General features: G+C 41.8%; 1 protein-coding gene across 1 annotated transcript in view; it reads left to right on the forward strand.

The window, feature by feature from the left end:
• The first annotated feature begins 9,236 nt into the window (after positions 1-9,236).
• Positions 9,237-25,172, forward strand: part of LOC140645300 (maltase-glucoamylase-like) — a 49,190-nt gene continuing 33,254 nt past the window's right edge. Inside the window, exons 1-11 of the mRNA XM_072848650.1 lie at positions 9,237-9,360; positions 10,470-10,543; positions 14,233-14,353; positions 14,677-14,786; positions 17,762-17,913; positions 19,305-19,476; positions 21,031-21,130; positions 21,878-21,990; positions 23,151-23,276; positions 23,712-23,843; positions 24,501-24,620. Of these exons, the coding sequence (XP_072704751.1) occupies positions 9,237-9,360; positions 10,470-10,543; positions 14,233-14,353; positions 14,677-14,786; positions 17,762-17,913; positions 19,305-19,476; positions 21,031-21,130; positions 21,878-21,990; positions 23,151-23,276; positions 23,712-23,843; positions 24,501-24,620 (1,344 nt within the window). The remainder of the gene's footprint in view (positions 9,361-10,469; positions 10,544-14,232; positions 14,354-14,676; positions 14,787-17,761; positions 17,914-19,304; positions 19,477-21,030; positions 21,131-21,877; positions 21,991-23,150; positions 23,277-23,711; positions 23,844-24,500; positions 24,621-25,172) is intronic.

The following is a 25,172-nucleotide window of genomic DNA, read 5'->3' on the forward strand; positions in this document are numbered from 1 at the left end:
CCGCCATGTCTGGAGACCCTGGCCCTGAGCCGTGGACACTCGGCCGCGGGGCACCCGGGGGCGAGGGCGGGGAGAGCGGCTGTGCGTCCCCCACTTGCTCACTGGGAGGATGGGGGGGACTGGGGGGCTGGGAGGATGGGGGGGACTGGTATACTGGGAGGAAGGCAGGATTTTAGCTTCTCTACTGGGAGGAAGGCAGGCTTTTTAGCTGCTATACTGGGAGGAAGGCCCTTTGTAAGTGGTGTACTGGGAGGACGGGTAAACTGGTATGCTGGGAGGAAGGTGGGGTTTTAACTGGTGTACTGGGAGGATGGGGGTTTTCACTGGTGTACTCGAGGAAGGTGGGTTTTTAACTGGTATACTGCGAGGATAGTGGTTAGTGACTTGTATACTGGGAAATTTTTTTTTTTAAACTGGTATACTGGGAAAACAGCGGTTCTTAACTGGTATGCTGGGAAGAAGACTGCTTTTTCACTAGTATACTGGGAGAATGTGGTTTTTTTTAACTGGTATGCTGGGGGGAAGGCCTGTTTCCACTGCTGTGCTGGGAGAACAGAGTTTTTTCACTGGTATACTGGGAGGACTGGGCTTTATTACTGGTATACTGGGAGGATGTGAGAGTTTTAACTGGCATACTGCAAGGAAGACACGTTTTCACTGGTATACTGGGAGGACAAGGCTCTGTTACTGGGAGAGGATGCAGGGGTTTTACTGGTACACTGGGAGGACAGGGTTTTCTTTTTCACTAGCATACCAGAAATATGTTTTTTAACTGGTATACTGGGAGGACAGGTGGTTTTAACTGGTATACTGGGAAGAAGGGGACTTTTCCTTAGTATACTGGGAGGATGGTGGCTATTCACTGGTATACTGGGAGGACGGCAGTCTTTAACTGGTATACTGGGAGGATGGAGATGTATACTGGGAGGAAGGTGAGGTTTTCAGAGGTATACTGGGAGGATGAGGGACTTCCCCAGCTCTGGAGCTACCCCTGTTTTACCCCAGACCTGGCGTTAATCCAGTTTTCCCAGAGTTGGTCGAATGACCTCAAATTGAGGGTTTCTGCCCCAAAACACAGTCCCAGGTCCTGGAGGCCCAGGATGGGGTTGACCCTTCCTCCATCCTCCCTTGGGGGGGATCCCACTCCTGGCCAGAAACTGGGAGGACTGGGGATGGCTCTGGGTGGCATTGTATGGGGGACTTGAGGCTCCCGGCACTGGTTTTGGGGTGAAGGGGGGGTGGTTTTGGGGTCTGTTAACACTTTCTTCCCGGTACAGGTGGAGCCAGCCAGCCCCAGATCCCAAATTGCGGGGGTAAAAAGGGGGTGGGAAAAGGGGTGGGGGGGAAAAGATCTTTTTTTGTTATAACCTTTTTTTTTTTTTCCCCTTTCCTGTACCTGATTTGTGTCCCCTTCCCCCTTTTTTCCTGTATTTCTGGGGGAAAAAAAATATAATTCAAATACAGAATGTGTTGCATCCCGGTGTTGTCTGGCTTCTTCTGGCATCGGTGGGGGCGTGAGGGCTGTGAGACACTGGGGAAGCCCCCCCCAGGCACGGCCCTTGGGGGGGGCCTATAGGTGGTCAGGGGTTGGTCATGGGAGATTCCCTATAGGGTAGGGGGGGTCCCTATGGGCCTGGGGTGTCTGGTGTCAGGTGAATGGGGGTGTCCCTATAGGGTGTGCAGGGCCGCAGGGATGGGGTTATATAGAGGACTTGTAGGACCCTATGGGGAAGGGTGTCCGGGGTCCCTGTGGGGTGGGGGTGTCTGGGGTCCATCTGGGGAGGGGGCCTACATGGAGGACCTTAAGGGGAAGGGAGCCCTGCGAGTCCTCTCCCTCCCCACTCATCTCCTCTTACCTCTCCATCTTCCTCTTCTGGGACGTGAGGGACCCCGGTGTCGGGTTGGCTCCGTGCCCCAGGAGGTCGGGGCCCAGGTGAAGGACACCGGTGTCCGGTCTCTATCTTTGAAAGGTCATGGCAACTGGGAGAGGTTTCTGAAGACTGGGAGAGAGCAAATGTCGCTCCTGTCCTCAAGCAGGGCAAGAAGGAGGATCTGGGGAGCTACAGGCTGCCCAGCCTGACCTCCACCCCAGGAAGGTGATGGAGGAAATCCCCCTGGAAAGCATTGAAAGCATTTCCAAAGACATGAAGGACAAGAAGGTGGTGGGGAGTAGTCAGCATGGATTGATGAGGGGCAAATCATGCTTAACCAACCTGACAGCCTTCTACCACGAGGTGACTGGCTTGGTGGACGAGGGGAGAGAAGGGGGTGGTGTTTACCGTGACTTCAATGGCTGAATGGCCAGGCCCAGAGGATTGAGATCAATGTCCAGCTGGAGACCAGTCCCTAGTGGTGTATCCCAGGGTGCAATACTGGAGCCAATCCTGTTTAGCATCTTCATTAATGATCTGGATGATGGGGCTGCGTGTACCTTCAGCAAGTTTGCAGATGATGCCAAATTGGGAGCAGTTGACAATACGCCAGAGGGTCGAGCTGCCATCCAGAGGGACCTCAACAGGCTGGAGAAATGGGCTGACGGGAACCTCGTGAAGTTCAATGAGGGGAAGTGAAAAGTCCTGCCCTTGGGGAGGAACAACCCCAGGCACCAGTAAGAGCTGGGGGCCACCCAGCTGGAAAGCAGCTTCACTGAGAAGGACCTTGGGGTTGTGGTGGACACCAAATCGAACATGAGACAGCCATGTATCCTTGTGGCAAAGAAGGCCAATGGTGTCCTGGGCTGCATTAGGCAAAGCCTTGCCGGAAGGTTGAGGGAGGTGATGCTTCTCCTCTGCTTGGCACTGTTGAGGTCACACCTGGAGTGTTGTGTCCGGTCCTGGGCTCCCCAGTACGAGAGAGACATGGGCATACTGGATAGAGCCCAACAAAGGGCCATGAAGATGATGAAGGGATGGGAGCACCTCTCCTGTGAGGAAAGGCTGAGAGAGCCGGCACTGTTCAGCCTGGAGAAGAGAAGGTTCTGGTGGGAAGGGATGAAGAAGACAGAGCCAGGCTCTTCTCAGCGGTGCCCAGGACAGGAGGCAGTGGGCACAAATTAAAGCCCATTAAATTCCCAATTCCTGAGTTTTGCAGAGTCCCACAGGCACCCCTCAAATACCCCAAATCCGTACAGTCCTCTTGGTTCCTCCTTCTTGTCAGGTTCAAGGTTCAGGTTGGCCTTCTCTAATGCTCTGCCTGGAAATTTCCCTCTGACCCACCCATTAATCACTGGAGACCTTTGGTCCCTGTCATTGCATTCGTTATCGCTGGTCCATCAAGTCTGGGTCCCTGGGTGGTTTTGTTTATCGCTTCCCTTTTTACTTATTATCCCTTTGGTAGACTGAAAAGTCCTTGATGAGGTAACATCAATGCAGCAGATGCTGATACCTTCCACGTACTCTTACACCAACCACTCCCCCAAAGCCCTACCAAAGCTCCTACCCCTCATCCTTACCCCAATCTCCTAACCCAATCCCTAACCCCAAAATCACGAGGCTGAAGCCCGAATCCACAAACTCTTCCCATGTCCCTCATCCTGCTCCCTTGCCCTGATTGCTCACCCTAAACTGGGGGCTCAGCTCTCACCACAAGACCCAACTCAATCCCCTCATGCAGAAAGCTCACCAGTAGCCCAGGCGCTCACCAGAAACCCTAAGCAGAAACCTGAACCCTCACCTTAGCCTTTCCCTAATCTTGAAGGTTCATGAGGTAGCAGTGGGGTCTATGGGTCACCCATTAGTCCTGGTCACAGGGAGCAGTGGGGACCATGGGGCAGCACTGTTCTACCCAATACACCCAGGTCTGGGCTGGACTCAGGGTGTCCAAATGCCTGGGGGAGTGGTTTATGAGCTGGTGGTTGGGTACCCTCAATGCCGGGATCCAGGGGAGCAGTGGAGTCTGTGGGGCAAAGCAGGGGTACCCTGGTTTCCCTGGGAGTGGTGGTGGGTCTGTGAGGTAGAGCTGACACACCCTGAGACATCTGGGTCCTGGGGAGCTGTGCAGACCGTGGGTCAGAGGCCGGGAACCCGAGATACCCATGGAGCAGCGGGGTCTATGGGGAAGGGCTGGGCTATCAGGAAGACATGGGTCTCAGGGAGGAGCAGAGGCTGTGGGGCAGAGCGGGTGTCCCCAGACATCCAATGTCCTAAACAGTGGAGACATCTGCTGTAGGCACCACAAACGGTGTGGCCATGTTGGTGCACCCTAAAAATTTCAGTGTGGGTATGGACAACACGATCCAGAGTAATGTAACCGTGAGCTACCATGAACTAGGAATTAGCTGGAAAGAAATATTATTTCACAGAATCACAGAATGGTTGACGTTGGATGGGACCTCTGGAGGTCATCTGGTCCAACCCCCCTGCTCAAGCAGGGCCAGCTAGAGCTGGTGGGCCCAGGATCGTGTCCAGATGGCTTTTGAGTATCTCTGAGGTGGGAGACTCCACAACCTCTCTGGGCAACCTGCGCCAGCGCTTGGTCACCCTCACACTTAACAAGGTGTTTCCTGATGATCAGAGGGAACCTCTTGTGTTTCAGTTTGTGGCCGTTGCCTCTGGTCCTGGCTCTGAGCACCACTGGAAGGAGACTGGCTCTGTCTCCTGTATGACCGCTGTATGAGGTCCTCTCCTCCTTGGCTCCTCTGTCACTTGGAGGAGGAAGTTGGCAACGAGGTTCACCAGGAACCTCCTGGATTAGAATCATACAATCGTAGAATCATTTAGGTTGGAAAAGACCTTTAAGATCATCGAGTCCAACCGTTAACCTAACACTACCAAGTCCACCACTACACCATGTCCCTAAGAGCCACCTCTACACGTCTTTTAAATCCCTCCAGGGATGGTGACTCCAGCACTTCCCTGGGCAGCCTGCTCCAATGCTTGACAACCCTTTTGGTGAAGAAATTGTTCCTAATATCCAACCTAAACCTCCCCTGGCGCAACTTGAGGCCATTTCCTCTCGGCCTCTCACTTGTTACCTGGGAGAAGAGACCGACCCCCACCTCTCTACAACCTCCTTTCAGGCAGTGGTAGAGAGAGATAAGGTCTCCCCTCAGCCTCCCTTTCTCCAGACTAAACAACCCCAGTTCCCTCAGCTGCTCCTCACAGGACTTGTTCTCTACACCCTTCACCAGCCTCCTTGCTCTTCTTTGGATGCGTGATGTCAGGGTGGTTGAAGTCCCCTGCAAGGACCAGGGCCTGTGAACGTGAGGCTCCTCCTCTCTGTCTCTAGAGGGCCTCAGCTGCTTGTTCTTCCTGCTCTCTAGCAGACACCCACTACAAGGTCACCATCACCTGTCCTTGCCTTCATCCTAACCCAGCTCTCAGTTGGCTCCTCATCCATCTCCATGGAAAAGCTCCATGCAGTCCATAAAGGGCAACTCTTCTGGTCCTTCCTAAGGAGCTTGTGTCCCTCCATTGCAAGACCCCAGTCGTGGGAGCCATCCCAGCATGTCTCCATCCCCACAAGATTGTAGACCTACAGCTGGGGACAGGTCTCCAACTCATCACGTTTATTCCCCCTGCTGCCCCCCATTTATAGGCAGAGAAATGTGTCCTACAGTCAACGTCTCCATTATCAGCTACAAACGACAGGTTCAGATAATTTTCTTGTAGGACGCTTTTGGCATCTTCAAATGTTCCTAATGCGATTTCGTTATGGTTTAAAAAAAAACCAAACAACCGCAACAAGTCAGACCATAGATTTTGATCACATCGCATTGTCAAGCATATTTTGATCTGTCCAAGGTGTGAGCAGTCACAGAGAAAATACGCTTTTTTTTTTTTCCCCAAGCAAATTTTAAAGTTTTTTTGTAGCTGAAAGAGGAGATATTAGATTTTTGGCAATAGGTAAGATTCAGCTTTTGGGAGACATATTGTCTGCCTCGAAAAATGGCAGTTATTAATTTGCAGACATAAGCAACTGCTCTACATTAATGATCGTGGTTCAAACTGTCATGAAACTTGTTCCTACAGCACCTGACTCCACCTCAGTTTCTGTTTATACTTTCACTAGCAATAAAAAAGATGTTGGTTTTTTTTTTCTTACACGTGGTAATACAACATTCACGTGCCATTGTCGTGTCTCAGGTCCTCGTGAGACCTTGAGAGACATCCACTCCGCTTCTGACAGCAAGGTCTCCAGCAGTGACTGCTATCTTTACAACTTCATGACATATCATTCCCTTGTTTATAGGGGGAGCTGCAAAATTTCTTCCTCCTTTGACCCAGCGTAGATTTGGTTGGGAACGTGGTCATCGCGGTGACTATTGTGGCTATAACTCAAACCCACAAAGAAGCGTAAAAACCGTGAAGATGCATTTTCAGACCGTGGTCCTTCTCTCTGCGGTGCTTCGCACCTGGCCCACAAAGTGCTATTTTGGTCCATTTTTAAATACACAGATGGATGAAGGTCTGTCCAGGTACCGGCAGATGGAGTTGATGCCATGTCTACAATGTCTTGGATCTCCTACAGATACTTTGAAAATGAATTTGTTGCTTTTCCGTGGGAATGGAATCATTCGGTTGAAATTATTTCAAGACGTAGCTAGCAAACAAAATCAAAATTTCTTGGTGTAAGTTGTTATGGAAGGAAAACTCCGGATTTTTGAGACCGAGCTCACTGTGGGATAAGCCTTTTTCAGGCTGACTGCTACCAGACCCATCGGTTGGGGTTCTGCCAAGCCTGGTGGGCTTCCATTTACTCATGCGGCACATAAATAAAACAAAGTAAAAATAAAGGGCAAAAGGGATCACCTGAAGTTTTCCTCTGTGTCAGCAGGATACTTTAGTCATTCAGTAATTGAGCAAGTGAGAACACGTGGTAGCTTCTGCTTGTAGGTCAACACGCTCTTTGCACAAGGAGGAGTCCCAGTCTCCAACCTCTGTGTCAGGACTCTGTGCACATCCTCCACTTTTCACAAAAAAATGCAAAAATAACCCTGAAAGCACCTGCCCTGCCCTCTGGGTGAGCACCATGCGGGTAGAGGTGCAGAAATAGTTTCTCTTTTCCTTTCTCTGTTTTTTGGTGGAGTTTCTGTACGAGTCTTTTCAATATGAGTTGATTTTTGTAACGTGACTTTTAAAATGCTTTAAATTTTTTTTTCCTTTTTCCCCTTGAATGCCTGGGGTAGGTGTTTCGTCACTTTGGTGTGAAAGAGGCAGATTTTGGGGGGTGAGCCCTTCGTTCCTAGTGGCTGATCTTTGTTTGAGGGTGGAGTTTGACCCGGGGAGGTCCCAGAAACTTTTGCTGAGTTGGAAGCAAATTTTCTTACTCTCATAGATTTGCCGGAACTTCCTTGTCTTCAACTCACTGATTTTCAGGACACAATTGGCTCTTAATTCCTGCAAATCTCATCGGGACACAAGAAAATACCCTTAATTTTTTAGCATTTTTACTCGTTTTCGCAGTCCCTGACATTTTCATTCCTGCACTTGGATATTGCGTCGTGGCTTGCAGAAAACTTGTGATAAATCCGCGATAGCAGAAACATGAATTCAGGGACATGCCTATTTCTCGTGATGGAGTACTCTGCGGAATCAGCAAAACAATCAGTAAATCCTTAAAAAAACACAAAAAAACCAACAAAAAACCCCTAGCGACGCTGGAGGCGTGTAGCTGCCATTGGCGGACTTCGTTAGCAAATGATGCACCCAGCTGATAACAGGACGGAATAAAACGTGGATTTACAGCCGAGCGCAACAGCTGAAAAAGGAAGGCAAAAGGGCCATAAGGTACGTAGTTTAATTTACCGGGTTGCTGTTTTTCTAGAAATTTTTGCCCAGATGCTGCCTATTTGCCTGGCGGTCGAATAGACATTTATAAATCAAACATCCTTATTTTTAGCGTCTAAATACTTGGGAATGAAAGAAGGGAGAATGGAATGTTATGGTTGTTTGGGATGGGTGCTTAGGGCAATTAAAACGTTAATAATAATAATAATAATAATAATAATAATAATAATAATAATAATCACCACCACCACCATAAACTTTAAACATTTATTATTATTAATCATAATTATCATAATTATTTCAGTTTTTCCCCCAAATGAATGCTAGTTCTTAGGGCTCCGGGTCAATATTCAGTCAATATGAAAGGGAATTGCAGAGAGACCGAGCCTGTTTAGTGGTTAAAATGAATTATTTTTAGTGTAGTTTTTTGGGGCTGCTTGGGCACAAGAGCTGAAGAGGTGCAACAGGCTTAAGCTGTTCTTTTTATGCACACACTTTTCTTCTCTTTTACAAATAACTACCTTACCCTGTTAGTATTTTTTTTTTTAGGGCAAATTAATATCCTCTTTTATACAGCTGGAGTTTTTGTTTGTTTGAGAAAATACAACTTGCAAAACCGAAATGTGCAGATTGGTTCAGTTTTAGTTCTGAAGTTCCAGTAAAATGGAAAAAAAAAAATCTCCATAATTAGAGTTCGATGAAAATTCTGTTTTGTGCGTATTTGAAAGGAGTTTGCAGGGGGAAAAGAAATCCCTCAGTGATGAATAACGACATCATCAATGTTACTTGAATTATTCTGAATATGAGAATTATTGTACTTGGCCTTTACAGTAATGTATACATGAGGGGATATGATTTAAGACTGAAATAGAATTGTAGAATCATTTAGGTTGGAAAAGACCTTTAAGATCATCGAGTCCAACCGTTAACCTAACACTACCAAGTCCACCACTACACCATGTCCCTAAGCGCCACCTCTACACGTCTTTTAAATCCCTCCAGGGATGGTGACTCCAGCACTTCCCTGGGCAGCCTGCTCCAATGCTTGACAACCCTTTTGGTGAAGAAATTGTTCCTAATATCCAACCTAAACCTCCCCTGGCGCAACTTGAGGCCATTTCCTCTCGGCCTCTCACTTGTTACCTGGGAGAAGAGACCGACCCCCACCTCTCTACAACCTCCTTTCAGGCAGTGGTAGAGAGAGATAAGGTCTCCCCTCAGCCTCCCTTTCTCCAGACTAAACAACCCCAGTTCCCTCAGCTGCTCCTCACAGGACTTGTTCTCTACACCCTTCACCAGCCTCCTTGCTCTTCTTTGGACAGGCTCCAGCACCTTCGCGTCTTTCTTGTAGTGAGGGGCCCAAAACTGAACATAGTATTCGAGATGCGGCCTCACCAGTGTCGAGTACAGGGGACAATCACTTCTCTAGTCCTGCTGGTCCCATTATAGATAGTTTTCAAAAATTGTTATGTTTGGTTTCCTTATACAATGGTGTTCTTCCGGGTGTAGATGGAAAAGAAGAAATTCAGCAAATTGGAAATTATCTTCATCGTCCTTTTCTGTTTGGTGGTGGCCGTGGCCTGTGTCCTCATCGGGATTTTAGCAACAAGGGAAACCGTATCCGAAAGCACCCGTAAGTGCTCATTCTCATTTCTGCCACTGAATCAGGAAAAAAGTCCCCATAATGAACTTTTCGGATCTGTTTGATAAAATAAAATTTTATATATATGAAAAATTATAATATACTAAGACATATTTACTTATAATACATAAATATTTAACAAATTATAAAAGTACATACGTAATATATAATTCATGATTTATTGATACATAAATATATTAAAATTTTGGTATAAATATAATATATACAAATAAATTTTTAAATAATTATTTTATAATCTGCAGAAATTGGACACTGCCCCCAGGATCTGATGGGGATTATTGTAATGCCCACTGTGACTGGGGTCTTCAAGAGCGTGGAAAATCACCAACTGCCCCCAAAAAAAGAGAATAAACATTTTTCTTCTGCCCTTTGCAGAATTTATTATGGCTCTTGACATTACTCCATTTCTATCATTAACCAAAGGTGAACCGGAGTCACGTGCTGATAACAGGGATGATGTTGAACTGCAGAAATAAATGGGATGACGCATAATTAAAGGCAAATTTTATCCCCCCTAAACCTCAATTTCCTTTTGCTTCATTTTCTGATTGTTAAAAGAGGAGGATTTCAATTTTTTTTTTTAAAGCATCACTTAAAAAAAAAGACGGAGGGAGACAAAGCCCTCTTCTACAGAGGGCTAAAAACCTGTAATATTAAAAACCTGTGATATTTTTACTGTTTCGGTACATCAGAAATCACTTGTCTTAGAGACACCCCTGCGTTTAAATCCTGGAAAAATGAAGTTTTCCTGTCTTTATCTGGAGCAGTTGCACAGAATTTTGTAAAACGAGCGAGATAGCAGTGGTTGAGGCTTGTTGGAAGCGATGTTTGTGGTTGGAGACTTTCGAGACGATGAGAAATGACTTGGGAAAATCGTTAAAAGGACATTTAATAATAATAATAATAATAATAATAATAATAATAATAGCAGCAGCAGCAGCAGTAGTAATAGTAGCAACAGTAGTAGCAATAGTAGTAGTAATAATAGTAGCAATATTAATAGTAATACTAATATTAATAATAATCATATTTTAAATTTACATTATTGAGATTAACCCCTTCGTTTCTCTGCCTCACAGAATTTTCTCCAAACTGCCCGAGCGTGGGAACAGCTGAGCGGATCGACTGCATCCCGGACCAAGTCGCCACCAAGGTATGAAAACATGAGAAAAAGAAGCAAAAAAATAGGGTTTATAGCCTAACACCTATGGGATAAATTACTCCCATTTAATAACAAAAGAAATTGCCTTGTTTATACCAGAGCAGGTTTTTTTTAACCGTTTTTCAACCAGCAAATGCCTGAATATTTTTTGGTGATGTGCAGCCATCGATAGTAACCAATTTAACCAATTTCAGCCCGTTACCAAGTTGGATTTTTCTCCTTGTGGGAGCACGTGGAGCAGTGACAAAGTCCATCCTGTTGATTTAAATTTAAGTTGGGAACAAAATTGGGCCAACACCAAGCAATTTGGAAATATTTCTGCTTTGCTGAAACCGCCTTTTTTTGGTGTGATGTCAGATATTCACGTTTTTAATGGTGTATTAAAATAAAAACTAGCTCATGGCGATGCATAAGATTTTTAGGCTGTAATATTGCAATATTTTCTGACACAAATTGAGTCTCCATCGCTCTCTTACGTTGGTGCCGTCTTGATAACGGAGCGCAGAATTTAGAAAACGAGGTGAATTATTTCAGTTTTCCAGCAAAACCCACTATCATAATGTCACAAAATAACATTTAATATAATTTGGCCACTAAAACCATAACTAAAGGTCAAACTGATGGCAAAGTCCTCTTTTCCATGGGAGACGGCATGTAGCGTCGGAGCAGCCTTGTGGATCGTTTTAATTTTTAATTAACCTTGGAGCCAGCTGTGCCATACCAAGTGACTAATATTAATTATTAACTTATAATTTAATATTAGTATTAAAGTGATAATTTAATATTAGTATTAAATATTGCTGAATTTGAGAATAAAAGCGGAGAAGCAATGCAGCCGTCACATATTGCGGGAAACCTTGCCTCAGTTGTGCCGCAAATTCTGTTCATTTATTTATGTCTTTAAGTCCCATGTTTTGCATCACCCCTAAGATTTAATTGGGGGAATATATTCATTGGGTGAATATTAATTGAGTGAATATAAAAAAGCTATAAAAAATAACCTTTTTATAAGGTTCGGTGTGGAATGGAGCAGGGCCACAAAGCGAACGAGCTGAAAATCCTATTTCCTTCATGAAGAGTTGATTTTGCAGAATTGTTGGATGTATTTCCATAATAATAATAATAATAATGAATAATAAAGGCGATTTGCCGCTGCCTTTTTTACCATTAAGTGGATTTCAGGCTAAAGGCTCGCTGGGCAAATTACAAATAATTTAAATTACATGTAAGCTCATTTAGCTGATAGAAAGCCTGGCTTTCCTCATGCATGCAAAATATATATAAAAAGCCAGCAAACGAGCATGTATAACTAGAATTACTGAAAATACTTATTTATTAACCATGTGTAGGATGGAGGAGAGTTGATATTTGTTAACCGCTCACTGCAAATGAGAACAAAGTTTGACGAGGCAAGAAAATGCACTGAAAAATGACCCCTCACAGCTGCGGCACGTGCTCGTGGGGATTTCCTGATAAATTGGTTGATTCCTGTGGGTTTCTGTAAAATAATGGTGCAGTTACGGGGGCGGTCACGCTGTTGCCTTCACCCCCGGGGCAGAGTTCAGGAGTTATCGCTTACGCCGCTCTAAAACCTCTGCCTGCGTCCACCTTATTGCTAAATAAGCCTGGATTTGGTCTCCTGGGCTCTGTTTTGTATCGGTATCACCTGGGTGGTTTTTATGGCCCGGAGGGTGGGGCGAGCATTAATGTTTATTTACAGAAAGCGATAGCTTTTATAATAGCGCAAATAATTTTTCAGGTGGACTCTGCTCCTTTCTCGGTGCTGGGCATGAAAGATAGAGACTGTAAAATATATATACAATACAAGTTTTTTAAAGATATATTTGTATATATGTAAAAGTATGTATATAAAAAGTATATATAAATAAATATACTACACTACATATAATATGATATGATATGATATGATATAATATAATATAATATAATATAATATAATATAATATAATATAATATAATATGATATAATAGAATATAATGCAATGCAATACAATACAATACAATGCGATCTAATATATATTTTTTATATATAAGTGTGTATATATAAATAAAGTATATGTAAATAATTTTGGGTGGGCTCTGCTCCTTTCTTGGTGCTGGGTGTGAAAGATATAGACTCTAAAAAATATATACCATAAAAGTTTTTTTAATATACATATATAAAAGTATTTATATATATGAGTATATATAAATTATATAAAAATAAATATACTATATGTAATATATGACATAACATAACATATATAATTTATGTCTATAATTGTGTGTATATATATATATATATATATATATTGTGTATATATATATATGTATATAAAAGTATATATAAATAAATAATTTTTCAGGTGGACTCTGCTCCTTTCTCTGTGCTGGACATGAAAGTTACATACTATAAAAAATATATACCATAAAAGTTATATATATATCAAAAAGAAAAAAAAAACCCTTGATACTTGATGGTCCCTGAAAGTACAAAGTCATGAATAGTCATGAAGACTACTTAAAGTCTTATTTAAATATCCTTATTTTAAGAGTTTTATTTAAATAGTCTGAGGTCTAGAAAGCAGAAAGAATAATTGGAAGATGGAAAAGCACACTTAGAAAACTGGAGAAAGGGAATATTAGCCAACCAGGCTTTGGGGTCACCTCTGATATTAAACAATATTTTTTTAATATTAATCTCAACAGTCATTAAGACAGTTTGAATAGTTGTTAATCTATTGGACTAGATGGTGGAGCTGGATTTATCTTGGGTGGCTTTATAGGACGTCCGTGCTTGGTCCTGGAGATCTGGACGTTGGGCTGAGGTTGTTTATGGACGCAGCCCTTTGCTCCCCATCAAGTTCCCCATGTAGCACTGCGACACTTTGACCCCCAGGAATGACTTATTCATTAACAACAACAAAATATTAATGTTTAAAGTGATAGATGACCCAAATCTTACCTTCAGAGGTAAAACTCATTTAAAAAGTGGGTGAATAACTTAATTTCTAATAGCAGAACGAAGGTGTCCCGGTTTATTGGGCTGGAGAGGTTGGTGTCACCACACCAAGATATATGTTTTAAATGATGGATTGAGTTGCTTGGGTTTGTTTTTTTGTTGTTGTTTATTAAAAAAAGGTGTTTTTTCTCCATTTGAGCCTGTGCAGAACTCACCTGGACATTTCTGATATTGAGGTTGACATGACCAATGCTTGACATGGCCATGACGCATCCAATGAGGCATATGGAGATGTCCATAAGCCATAGAGGAATCCATGGCTTTGTCTCTATGCTCAAATTATTGGGGTTTTTTCACTATTTTAAAAGCGAAACCAACCTTCGCTTTTCAGTGCGAAGATACAGTCTTCAGTGCATCACTTTTTTTCCGCCCTTTTTGTGGCTGTCGCAGCTCAGATGATTCAATAATTTCTTTAACAGACTCTCGTGGCTTTAAGAAAGAACCAGTGTCCAGAGTCCTCATTTTTCTTTTCAGAACTAATGAGCAATTTTCCACTTTGAATCCCCAAAACAACTTGTCCATGCTCTTTGCCACCAAACGGACCTGAGAGGTCGTTCAGAGACGAAGTCGAACTGGTTGCAAATATTATATAAGGTTTTCTGGCGGGTGCATTTTGTTATGGGATTTATTTGTATTAAAATCTCATCTTTTGGACCAGAGCCTCTGCATCCTCCGTGGCTGCTGCTGGAGCCCCCAGAGCGACACCAACGTGCCGTGGTGCTTTTTCTCTTCAGACCATGGGTACAAAGTGGACGGAGGGCTGCGAACAACTCAAGAGGGTAAGCTGGCACCAAAACTCCCAGAATTTGGTGCACGCAGATTTCCATTTCAATATAATTAATGTATTCTGTTCTATTCTATGCTATGCTATGCTATGCTATGCTATTTTACTTTACTTTACTTCTGTTCTTTCTATTCTATTCTATTCTATTCTATTCTATTCTATTCTATTCTATTCTGTTGTAATTTTTTACTTTAATTTTATTTTATTTATTTTATTTTAATTTATTTTAATTTTATTTTTAAATTTTATTTTACTTTTTAAAAATTTTCTTCTACTTTATTTTACTCTAGTTTATTTCATTTCATTTCTCCACCCAAGGGTTTCAAGCTACGTTGACACGGCTCTCCTCACCTTCGCTTTTTGGGAACGATATCAACACCGTCCTCCTCACAGCGGAGTATCAGACACAAAATCGCTTTCGGTTCAAGGTGAGTGTTTCACTCTGTTATCGGCAAGATTTTGGCCTGGCTGGTGCACGAGGGAGATGCTGCGGGGTTATAAAGGCGGATTAATTCCCTTTCTCACCCCATGACTCCCACCAAAATACATTCTTGTACTTCCAAGGAAAAATTTTGACCAGGAGAGCCTTTTTTGTACCCAGAGGAGCAACAGTTTAGCCCAGCAGGATTTGTGCGTGAAAAATTGCAAATACCTTTAAAAAGATCAGGTTTTTATCTTACTTCCATATTTTACCCCTCTCTTCATTGGAAAACAGTTTTGGGTCAAATACCAAATTTATGTCTATCTCACGATTGTTTTGGCAGAAAGATCTAGAACTTCCAAAGTGCTTTGTGTTTTATGGAAAACTCAGCTCAGCATGTAGTAAATATACCAAAATCCATGGATTTTTGGGGCTGGACAGGACTTTTGGGGTTTTTTGTTGTTGTTGTTTGTTTCTTGTTTTTGTTTCATTTTGTTTTGTGGGGTTTTGTTTTGATTTGGTTTGGGTTTTTTTTTCTTCTTTCTTCCTTGTTTTTCTTTTTTTCTTTCTCTCCTTTCCTTTCCTTTCCTTTCCTTTCCTTTCCTTTCCTTTCCTTTCCTTTCCTTTCCTTTCCTTTCCTTTCCTTTCCTTTCCTTTCCTTTCCTTTCCTTTCCTTTCCTTTCCTTTCCTTTCCTTTCCTTTCCTTTCCTTTCCTTTCCTTTCCTTTCCTTTCCTTTCCTTTCCTTTCCTTTCCTTTCCTTTCCTTTCCTTTCCTTTCCTTTCCTTTCCTTCCCTTCCCTTCCCTTCCCTTCCCTTCCCTTCCCTTCCCTTCCCTTCCCTTCCCTTCCCTTCCCTTCCCTTCCCTTCCCTTCCCTTCCCTTCCCTTCCCTTCCCTTCCCTTCCCTTTGCTTTTTTCTTTCTGCCGTGGTTTAACCCAGCAGGCAGCTCAACACCACACAGCTATTCGCTCACTCCCCCCCTGCAGTGGGATGGGGGAGAGAATCAGAAAAAAGGTAAAACTCGTGGATTGAGATAAAGACAATTTAATAGGACAGAACAGGAAGGGAAAATAATAATAACAATAAAAGACTATACAAAACAAGTGATGTACAATGTGATTGCTCACCACCTGCTGACCGATGACCAGCCAGTTCCCGAGCAGTGGCCACGACCCCCGGCCAACCTCCCCAGTTTTGTGTTCAGCATGATTTCATACGTATGGAATAGCCCTTTGGCCAGTGTGGGTCAGCTGTCCCGGCTGTGCCCCCTTCCAGCTGCTTGTGCACCCCCAGCCTCCTCGCTGGCAGGGCACTATGAGAAGCTGAAAACCCTTGACTTAGTGTAAGCACTGCCCAGCAACACCTAAAACATCACTGTGTTGTCACATTATTCTCATGCTAAATCCAAACCACAGCACTATACCAGCTGCTAGGAAGAAAATTAACTCGATCCCAGCCAAAACCAGGACAATATCTGCCCCTTAGTCTATACCATCTACGTCATGCCCAGGTCCCACACTTTCCAATCCATTTCAATTAATCACCACCACTTTCTCTGTCTTTTGATATATACACACAGATATCATTCCCTTGGTCTATGGGCCATCCCTCTAAAATGGCCGTTGGGTTCATTTAGTCCATGACTTTGGGTTCCATCTGTCCTAACAGTCCTTCAGGGCAGGAGAGATGGTGTGGGGTGTTGGATTGTTGCATGCTGAAGTTAGTTGGTTCCCTCACTGCTGCACTTTGCTCGGTTTCATCAAAATTCAGTCTTCATTCATGTGGGTGATTCTTACTGTAATACCATTGATATGGCATATGGCAAGCATAGTAGTGATGACATATAGTATTACGTAGCAATTAACGTCGTACAGTTCAAATCATTGGCTATTCTCACCCAAAATGAAATCCCCTTCAGATACACATTGGACTTCCCCATCCTTCTGCCATCACCCACCAAGTGCACCCAGGTCCTTCAGCAAAAGCAATCCCACGGATGGGGTTGCCTTTGCCTGAGGCAGGAGTAACCCAGACTGTCTTCCCCAGCATGTTTCTTATGTGCACTACAGGGACTTTGTCCCCCTCTACGGTACATAAAAGTTTTGACTGGGCAGGGCCAGCTCGATTGGCAGATCCCCTGGAGTTGACTAACCAGGTGGCCTTTGCTAAATGTGTATCCCAATGTTTGAATGTCCCACCACCCATTGCTCGCAGTGTCGTCTTTCACAGTCCATTGTATCGTTTGATTTTCCCGGAAGCTGGTGCCTGAGAGGGGATTTGATATACCCACTCAATGCCGTGCTCTTTGGCCCAGGTGCCTATGAGGTGGTGTCGGAAATGAGTCCCGTTGTCTGACTCAATTCTTTCTGGGGTGCCATGTCGCCATAGGACTTGCTTTTCAAGGCCCAGGGTAGCATTCCGGGCGGTGGCATGGGGCACAGGATATGCTTCCAGCCATCCAGCGGTTGCTTCCACCATTGTAAGCACATAGCGCTTGCCTTGGCGGGTTTGTGGGAGTGTGATATAATCGATCTGCCAGGCCTCCCCAGATTTATATTTCAGCCATCGCCCTCCATACCACAGAGGCTTTAACAGCTTGGCTTGTTGAATTGCAGCGCATGTTTCACATTCATGGATAACCTGTGCAATAGTGTCCGTGGTCAAGTCCACCCCTCGATCACGAGCCCACCTATATGTTGCATCTCTTCCTTGGTGGCCCGATACCCTCAGATCAAGCAATAATGGGAAATTCCCTTGTATCTACCCAAATAAACAGGCTGGGTAGGTTTCCAGAGTCTTAATTTTGCCAGTTATTCATGTTGACCACTTCTTGTCGTGATGCCGTTTTGACAACAGGTGGGGGTTTTTTGCCAATTTTTTGTCAAATTTGGATGGTTGATCTGGAAAGTGTTAAAATGAGGCATTAATTTCTAAATTACTTATTTAGTTCTTTAAACTTATTTTGTTCTTTAAACATGCGTAGATCACTGATCCTAAAACACAAAGATTTGAAGTCCCCCATGAGCATGTGGGACCTTTCAGTGGTCCAGCAGCCTCCAACTTAAAATATAAAGTTGATGTCCAGCAAAATCCCTTTGGCATCGTGGTGACCAGAGCAAGCAACGGAAAAGTTTTGTGAGTAAATTTTGGGCTTTTTATCCATAAAATCGTGATGCCATCTGTTTTCTCTGAAGGTCTGCATTGCTTTAGGTGCCCTTTTGGGCATGTGAACCGCTTCTTCTCTTCTTGTGATGGATAAACAGGATGGAAAGGCTCTTTCCACATAAAATTTGGGAGATGGGGAGGTCTATCGCTCGGTGTTTAGATTTTGCCACCTTCTTTTGATGGATAAGCAGGTTGGAAAGACTCCACATAAAATCTGGGAGATGGGGAGGTCTGTCTCACCAGGTTTGGGGTTTGCTGTCTTCTTTTGATGGATAAGCAGGATGGAAAGGCTCTTTCCACATAAAATTTGGGAGGTCTATCTCACAGGGTTTAGGTTTTGCCATGTTGGCTCTGTGCTTTCTCCTTCCCTTAATCCTGGGGAGAATTGATGAATTGTGTCATCCATTCATCAATTATGATGAGAAGTCCTTCCCAGCATCACCTTTTACTGCATCTTTTCTGTCTTATTTATGATACTTCTCCTGAAGGTCTCAGCCCCCAAAAGAAGGTCGCGCTTCAGGCGTGTGCTAGGATTTGGTACCAACCGGTGCTAAGCTGGTCTTAGAAAATTTTAAGTATAATATTCAAAGTGCTTCTATACTGAAGGATTTTAATCTCTTTGTTTTCTAAAAAAATGCCAAACCTAAAGACAGCAAAGCTGGGCTAACAACCCTGCACTGAAACTCCCTGAAAGGCGGAAGCCTCAGGAGTAAATATTTATTAAATCAATTAAAAAGTGATTACTTAGCTGACCGCTATCAGGAGTCAGATTGCTATCAACTCTTCAAGTTTAATTAATTAGGATTTACTTTTTTCCTGTTATTAGCTTTATTTGCTTTCTTAAAGGCCTCTCTAAAGACTGATTTACCCTTAGTGAGCGCATGAAAGACAGAGTGGGTGCTCAGAATTGATTTAGTTGGCACGTGGAGGGGAGAATAATTGAATTCAATGGGACCTGTTTGAAACAGCACTCTAGAAAATTGCTTAAATTTTCCTTAGACTTTCATTTAATTTGGAAAAAAAAATGTGGGGACCTGTTTGAAACACTGCTCTAGAAGACTGCTTAAATTTTCCTTAGGTTTTTATTTAATTTGGAAAAAAAAAATGTTGCATTTTATGCTTTTAATGAAAAAAAATCACAATTAATAAATTATTATTAAAAACACCCAGTATTTTTACTGCAATATGCAACATGACTGGTTTTGGCCAAGTTACGAGATGCATATGACAAAATTAGTAGCGGCAGAAGATGCAGGTGCTTTCTGAAGTAGCGGCTTGGCTTTTTTGAGGGGGTTTAGCGATACTAAGGCATCCAACCTTTGGCAAAAACATTTTTATGCAACATTTCATCGTTTCGCCAGGTTCAACACCACCATTGGCCCGCTGCTGTATGCCGAGCAGTTTTTACAGCTCTCCATCAAACTCCCCAGCAGCAACATCTACGGGGTGGGCGAGCACGTCCATAAGCGATACCAACACGATGTCAACTGGAAAACCTGGCCCATATTCAGCAGGGACACAGCCCCTTCCGGAGTAAGCACTTATTTTATTTACATTTTCCTTTTCTCCAGGGAAATTCTGGAATCCAGCCATAGTTGGCACATTAACGATATCCACTGAATTTTTTTTCCTTAAAGACTTGCCAAGTGTTGCGAAATGTGAGATACTGCTGAATAAAATTCCTGTTGGAATAGCTTTTCATAAATATTCGGATTGAATTGGTTGGGTTTTGCTGCAAGTCACCTGATGAAAATTAATATCTGACAGGCTTTGTTTTTTGCTGTGTGCAAAATTTGGTAGATAAAGCATTTTTCCTTCCGTGGCGTCTTATCTTAGGAAATAATGCAAAGTTGCCCTTAGCAGCTATTGCTTTATAAAACAAAATAGGTCTGCCAGCAATTATTTTGTTTCTATATTTTCTGCCTTTTTTTCCAAGGTGATTTCTAGGGCATCTGGTTTTCAAAAAGTATAAAAGCGTATTCCTTCATCTGCAATGAGATGTTTTATCCTGAATCTGCGTGGTTTTGACACTCTATTGCTCTATCACTGCATCAACTTGCAAACGTTGTGATTTAAAATTAGTCATTGGTATTTATACTCAGTTTTTGCTTATTGCTTTTTCTGACTTGGATTCCCACACACAACATTTTTTGGGGGGTACTTTGGGGGAAACAGCCAGCCAAACATTATTGCTGTGCTTATTCGTAGAGTTCGGGCTCAATGAGAAAAAGGAAATATTTGGTAGTGTGTGAGTGCTTGACAAGGTAATGTTGCAAAAAAAAACAAACCCCAAAACCCAACAGAAAACATTAAATTTCTGGTGTATAATCAACGCTAGGGGGCAAGAAAAGAAAGGTAGATCATGAAAGCAGGAATAATAAGAATATTTTTACAGTTGATTTTATTTGAGTCCCTAGACCACCTTATTTATAATTACAGCATCTCAACCTCTACTCAACATCGTTTTTCATTATTTGAGAAAATAATGAGATTAAATGAGTCTCAAACTGAGACTGTTTTGAGACTGCAGCACCCATCCTTATGCTGAATTTGGAGTAAGTCCTGAAGTCTTTTGCTGAAATAGGAGTGACGTGAATGGGATTCGGGGAGCAGCTCGATGTTTGCAGTTAATTAATGGTCTAGAAAAAGTATCTTTCAAAGCTTTGAGACGTTGTCTGCGGGCTGCTACGTCTATTTGGGTTTTTGAACCAAAAACCGGAATTTGCCTCGTTATCAGCAACACATGAAATTGGCGCCTTTGTTTTCTTTCCATCCCTAATAGAGATGCAATTTATAACCTTCATCTTTTAAATAATGTGTATGTGGAGTTTGAAGATAGTTCTTATCCAAATGGCTCCACTGAAGGTCAGTTTCCCCAAATTTGTGCTTTCCACACATTTTAAGCAACTTAAAGACATTCCCATAAAAAAGAGAAATAAAAATAATGCGGTTAGTGTCGGTGATGTTATTGTTGCTGTTTCTTTCCTTTTGACAAGTTTAACCTCACACGTGAGATGTTTTTGAGATACCGCAGAGTGCTTATAGTTACTGGGTTTTTTTTAATCAGCTTTTCTGTTTTCCTTTAAGAACATGGATAACTTATACGGCGTTCAGACTTTCTTCTTGTGTTTGGAAGACAACACTGGAGCCTCTCTTGGTGTTTTCTTGATGAATAGCAATGCCATGGGTAAGGATGTCTTCTCCATCAGTATTGCAAAAAAATCAAATATATTATTTAAATTATCTGCAATGCCATGGGTAAGAATGCCTTCTCCATATCTCTAAGTATTTATATATATATATATATATAATGATCTGCAGGGCTATTGGACTGTGATCCTCCTGAGCTGATGTAGATTTTTTAAAAAATACAGTTACATGTCAAATTTTGAAGAAAGTTGTCTTGAAATCTGTGGCTGCAGCCATTTTTTCAAGCATTTACTCCTGTTTCCTATACAAGCAGCATTAAAGTTGTATTGCAAGACCAGTGTCATACACCTCGTGCGCATTTTTGTTCACGTTCAGGGTCGTTTCAGTACAAGATATTAAAATCTTAGCCTAAATTTATACTGAGTGGCACTTGTAAATATATGCCCTTAATTTCCCTTAGTTAAGTCTGTACATATTTGGGTTCTTCATAAATACTCAAGCGTCTTGAGACTGAAAATTTAATGAGAAGTTGTGCCACTGGATTTCTCTTCTCTTCTCTTTCTGGACTGTAAAGGAATGTAAATACGGACATTTTTAGAAAAAAAAAAAAAGAGCTGAAAACATGCCACCTGCATTGCAAGCTCCAGTAATGGTTTTGCGTTTCCTTGAATATTTTTGTTTGATATTTTCTCCTAAACAATTTTTATATCTTTTGTATCAGCATCACAGTTATTTGAGATTTAGGTAATGTCCCAAATTGATTTTGCGCATTTTTTGCTCGCAGAGTTCGCCCTGCAGCCGGCACCCGCTGTCACTTACAGAACAATTGGGGGGATTCTTGATTTTTACGTCTTTTTGGGAGACACCCCCGAGCAAGTGGTGCAGGAGTACGTGAAGGTATGTTGGTGAACCCCAACCCAAGGGCGGTGGATCCTCTGTCCTTGGAGACATTCGAAGCATGACCGAGGACAGCCCTGGGCAAACGGCTCTTGCTCATTCTGCTTTGACCAAGGGTGATCTTTGAGTAGATGATCTCCAACCTCCATCATCTTGTGGCTTGAGAAATTACGCATTGAACATTCTTTTTTTTTTTTTAACATGATTACATGATAACATGATAACATGATTTAACATGATAACATGATTTTATGGTAGCAAAGTATCTATACCTCTATGTATCTATTGAGGTCTCTATGGCAACTAATTCCCATACGTATTTTTTGGGGCCAAATACATGTTGCGATGTCTTCTTAAAGAAAGGATATGTAAATTTTAAAATAGCATTAAATTTAGTTCTTTAGTAACTTAAATCTTTAAATTTAGACTAAAACCTTTCTATTCTATTCTATTCTATTCTATTCTATTCTATTCTATTCTATTCTATTCTATTCTATTCTATTCTATTCTATTCTATTCTATTTTCTATTCCATTGCATTCCATTCCATTCCATTCCATTCCATTCCATTCCATTCCATTCCATTATTTTTATGCAGTTTCCCTTATTTCTATGCAGTTTCCCCTTCCTGAGACCATCACAATTTTTAGGGTCATTCTGCAGGTTTTCTTTATCTTGCCCCTCCTTGGTTATTCTGCTCCTCAGTTCAGGGGTATTGGTGTTGGGATATTACCTAAAGTCATCATTCAAGTATAACAGCTGCTGTATAAATACATGATTAAAAAATATGATTAAAACTAAGAGCTTATGCTTTTTTGGTAAGGCAGCAAATAAATGGGTGCAATGCCGGAAAACAGAATGAGGTGGCAATTTAATATAAGTATAATACAATAATAATACAATAATAATACAATACAATATAGTATAATATAATAACTTTATGGGTAGCAATGGATGCATCATTCTTCGCATCACTCATGTTTGGGGTTTTTTTTGGGAAAAAAAGGCATTAAAAATACAGCAGCTGCAGGTGATTGAGGAAAACGCACTTTATCGTACTTGAGTTGATTCTCCGATTTGAGAGAGAATCAGAGAATTTAGGGAATCAGAGCCAAGAGAGGAGGCCGTCGACACTCGTTATTTTTTGGTTTTAATTTCCAGTTCATAGGGTTGCCGGCGTTGCCTTCCTATTGGTCTCTGGGATTTCACCTCAGCCGCTACGATTACGGGTCTCTCAACGAGGTGAAGGCTGTTGTGGAGCGAAACAGAGCAATCGGACTCCCTTATGTGAGTAAAAATGTGACTTTTTTTCCTCTTTAGCTACAGCCATTGTCATTGGCTGCACTATTTTCTATATAAAATGCCGAATTATTTTAAACGTAATTCGCTCCCTTTTTTGTGGAAGCAATTTTTCAGTTTAACGTTTCCAGCTCAATATTTTTATTTCCACGTTGTGCACATTTCTTTGGCTTAATCTGTGAACCAGTGAGATCAACCCCAGTATGCAAATTCACTTTACACTCTCAGAAACCCTGGCAAATTAAAGAGCATCAGAAGCTAATTTTTTCCCCAATTTAGCGATGGAGAGCATTTTAAAAAATACTTTAGGTGCCCACATCCAGGTGCTTTTCTGGGAATTTTTAATGAAAATGCAGCACGTTGAGAAGATGCGCCGTGGTCGGGACCCTTCGGCATCCCATCTAACGTCCCATCCTCTCCCAGGATGTTCAGTACACGGATATCGACTACATGGAAGCGAGGAAAGATTTCACTTATGACAAAGTGAACTTCAAAGACCTCCCCACTTTTCAAACTTATATGCATGACTATGGGCAAAAATACATTCTCATACTGGTAAGCATTTAGCTGTGTATTTTTCCATTTCAAATAGTATCATTATCAGTATATAGGTCATATAGATTTTCTTTTTTTTTTTAATATGTATGTTGTTACACGAGACATCTTTCCATGTAGTTGCTGGGCTCTGCGTAATCGGTGTAGAGAACCAAAAATCAGTGTAAAGAACAGTTATATACAAAAAATATATATAATATATACATTATAGAGACTTTATATATCTTATATGAATAATAATAATAATAATAATAACAACAACAACAATAATAATGATGTTACATGGGACATCTTTCCGTGTAGTTGCTGGGCTCTACGTAATCAGTGTAGAGAACCAATAATTGGTGTAGAGAACAGTTATATATAAAAAATACATATGATATATACATTACAGATAGTTTATATATTATATATATTTATTATTATTCTAGATATTATATAATATGTAACATATTTTATATGTTATATATTAACATTATACAATATAATTACATATTTAATAACAACAACAACAACAACAACAACAACAATAAATATAAATATGTTGTTACATAAGACATCTTTCCGTGTAGCTGCTGGGCTTTACACAATCGGTGTAGAGAACCAATAAGTGGCAGAGAGAAACGCTTTCTTTTGTGTGGTCTTCCACTTTTCTAGGATCCTGCTATCAGCACAGAGGCTCTCGCTGACGGTTCTCCCTACCAAGCCTATGAGAGCGGACAAAGCAAGAAAGTTTGGGTTAATGCGTCAGACGGCGTAACACCGTTAGTTGGAGAGGTAATAAAACCCTTCCGAAGTCGGGGTCCAAATCCCACTCAGTTTGGGCCACTGTAATCTTCCATTTTTCTGCTATTCTCCATATTTTGCAACATTTCCTGGTTTTTAATCAATTTTCTTTACATTTTGCTTTTTCAAAAGGAAAGGTTTTTGAAGCTTTGGGAGACATGGGCAGCCAACGTCTGTTTAATTTCAATAATCAGAGAGCAATTCCCGCTTTACTGCTTTGAAAATTTGTTTATAATAGGTTTACAAATGCAGCTGCTTATTGTAAAATTTGCATAACATAAAACTAATTTTGACTTTAAAACTGACTTTGGAGTTTAGAACTCAGAAGGTATCAAAGCCACTTTCTGCCTTCTTTCTGCATGTAAATTTAAGAATAATAGAATTCATATTAATTAATAATGATAATTCATATTCATAATGATCAATCATATTGTTTAATAATGATAATTAATATTAATTAATATTGATAATTCACCCTTGCAATTTACAGCTCAAAACTCTTCTCCCAATCACTGTATCAATGTTGTCCTGCAAGACTAATAG

The sequence above is a fragment of the Ciconia boyciana genome, chromosome 32 (assembly GCF_034638445.1).
Source record: "Ciconia boyciana chromosome 32, ASM3463844v1, whole genome shotgun sequence".
Classification (NCBI taxonomy): Eukaryota; Metazoa; Chordata; class Aves; order Ciconiiformes; family Ciconiidae; genus Ciconia; species Ciconia boyciana.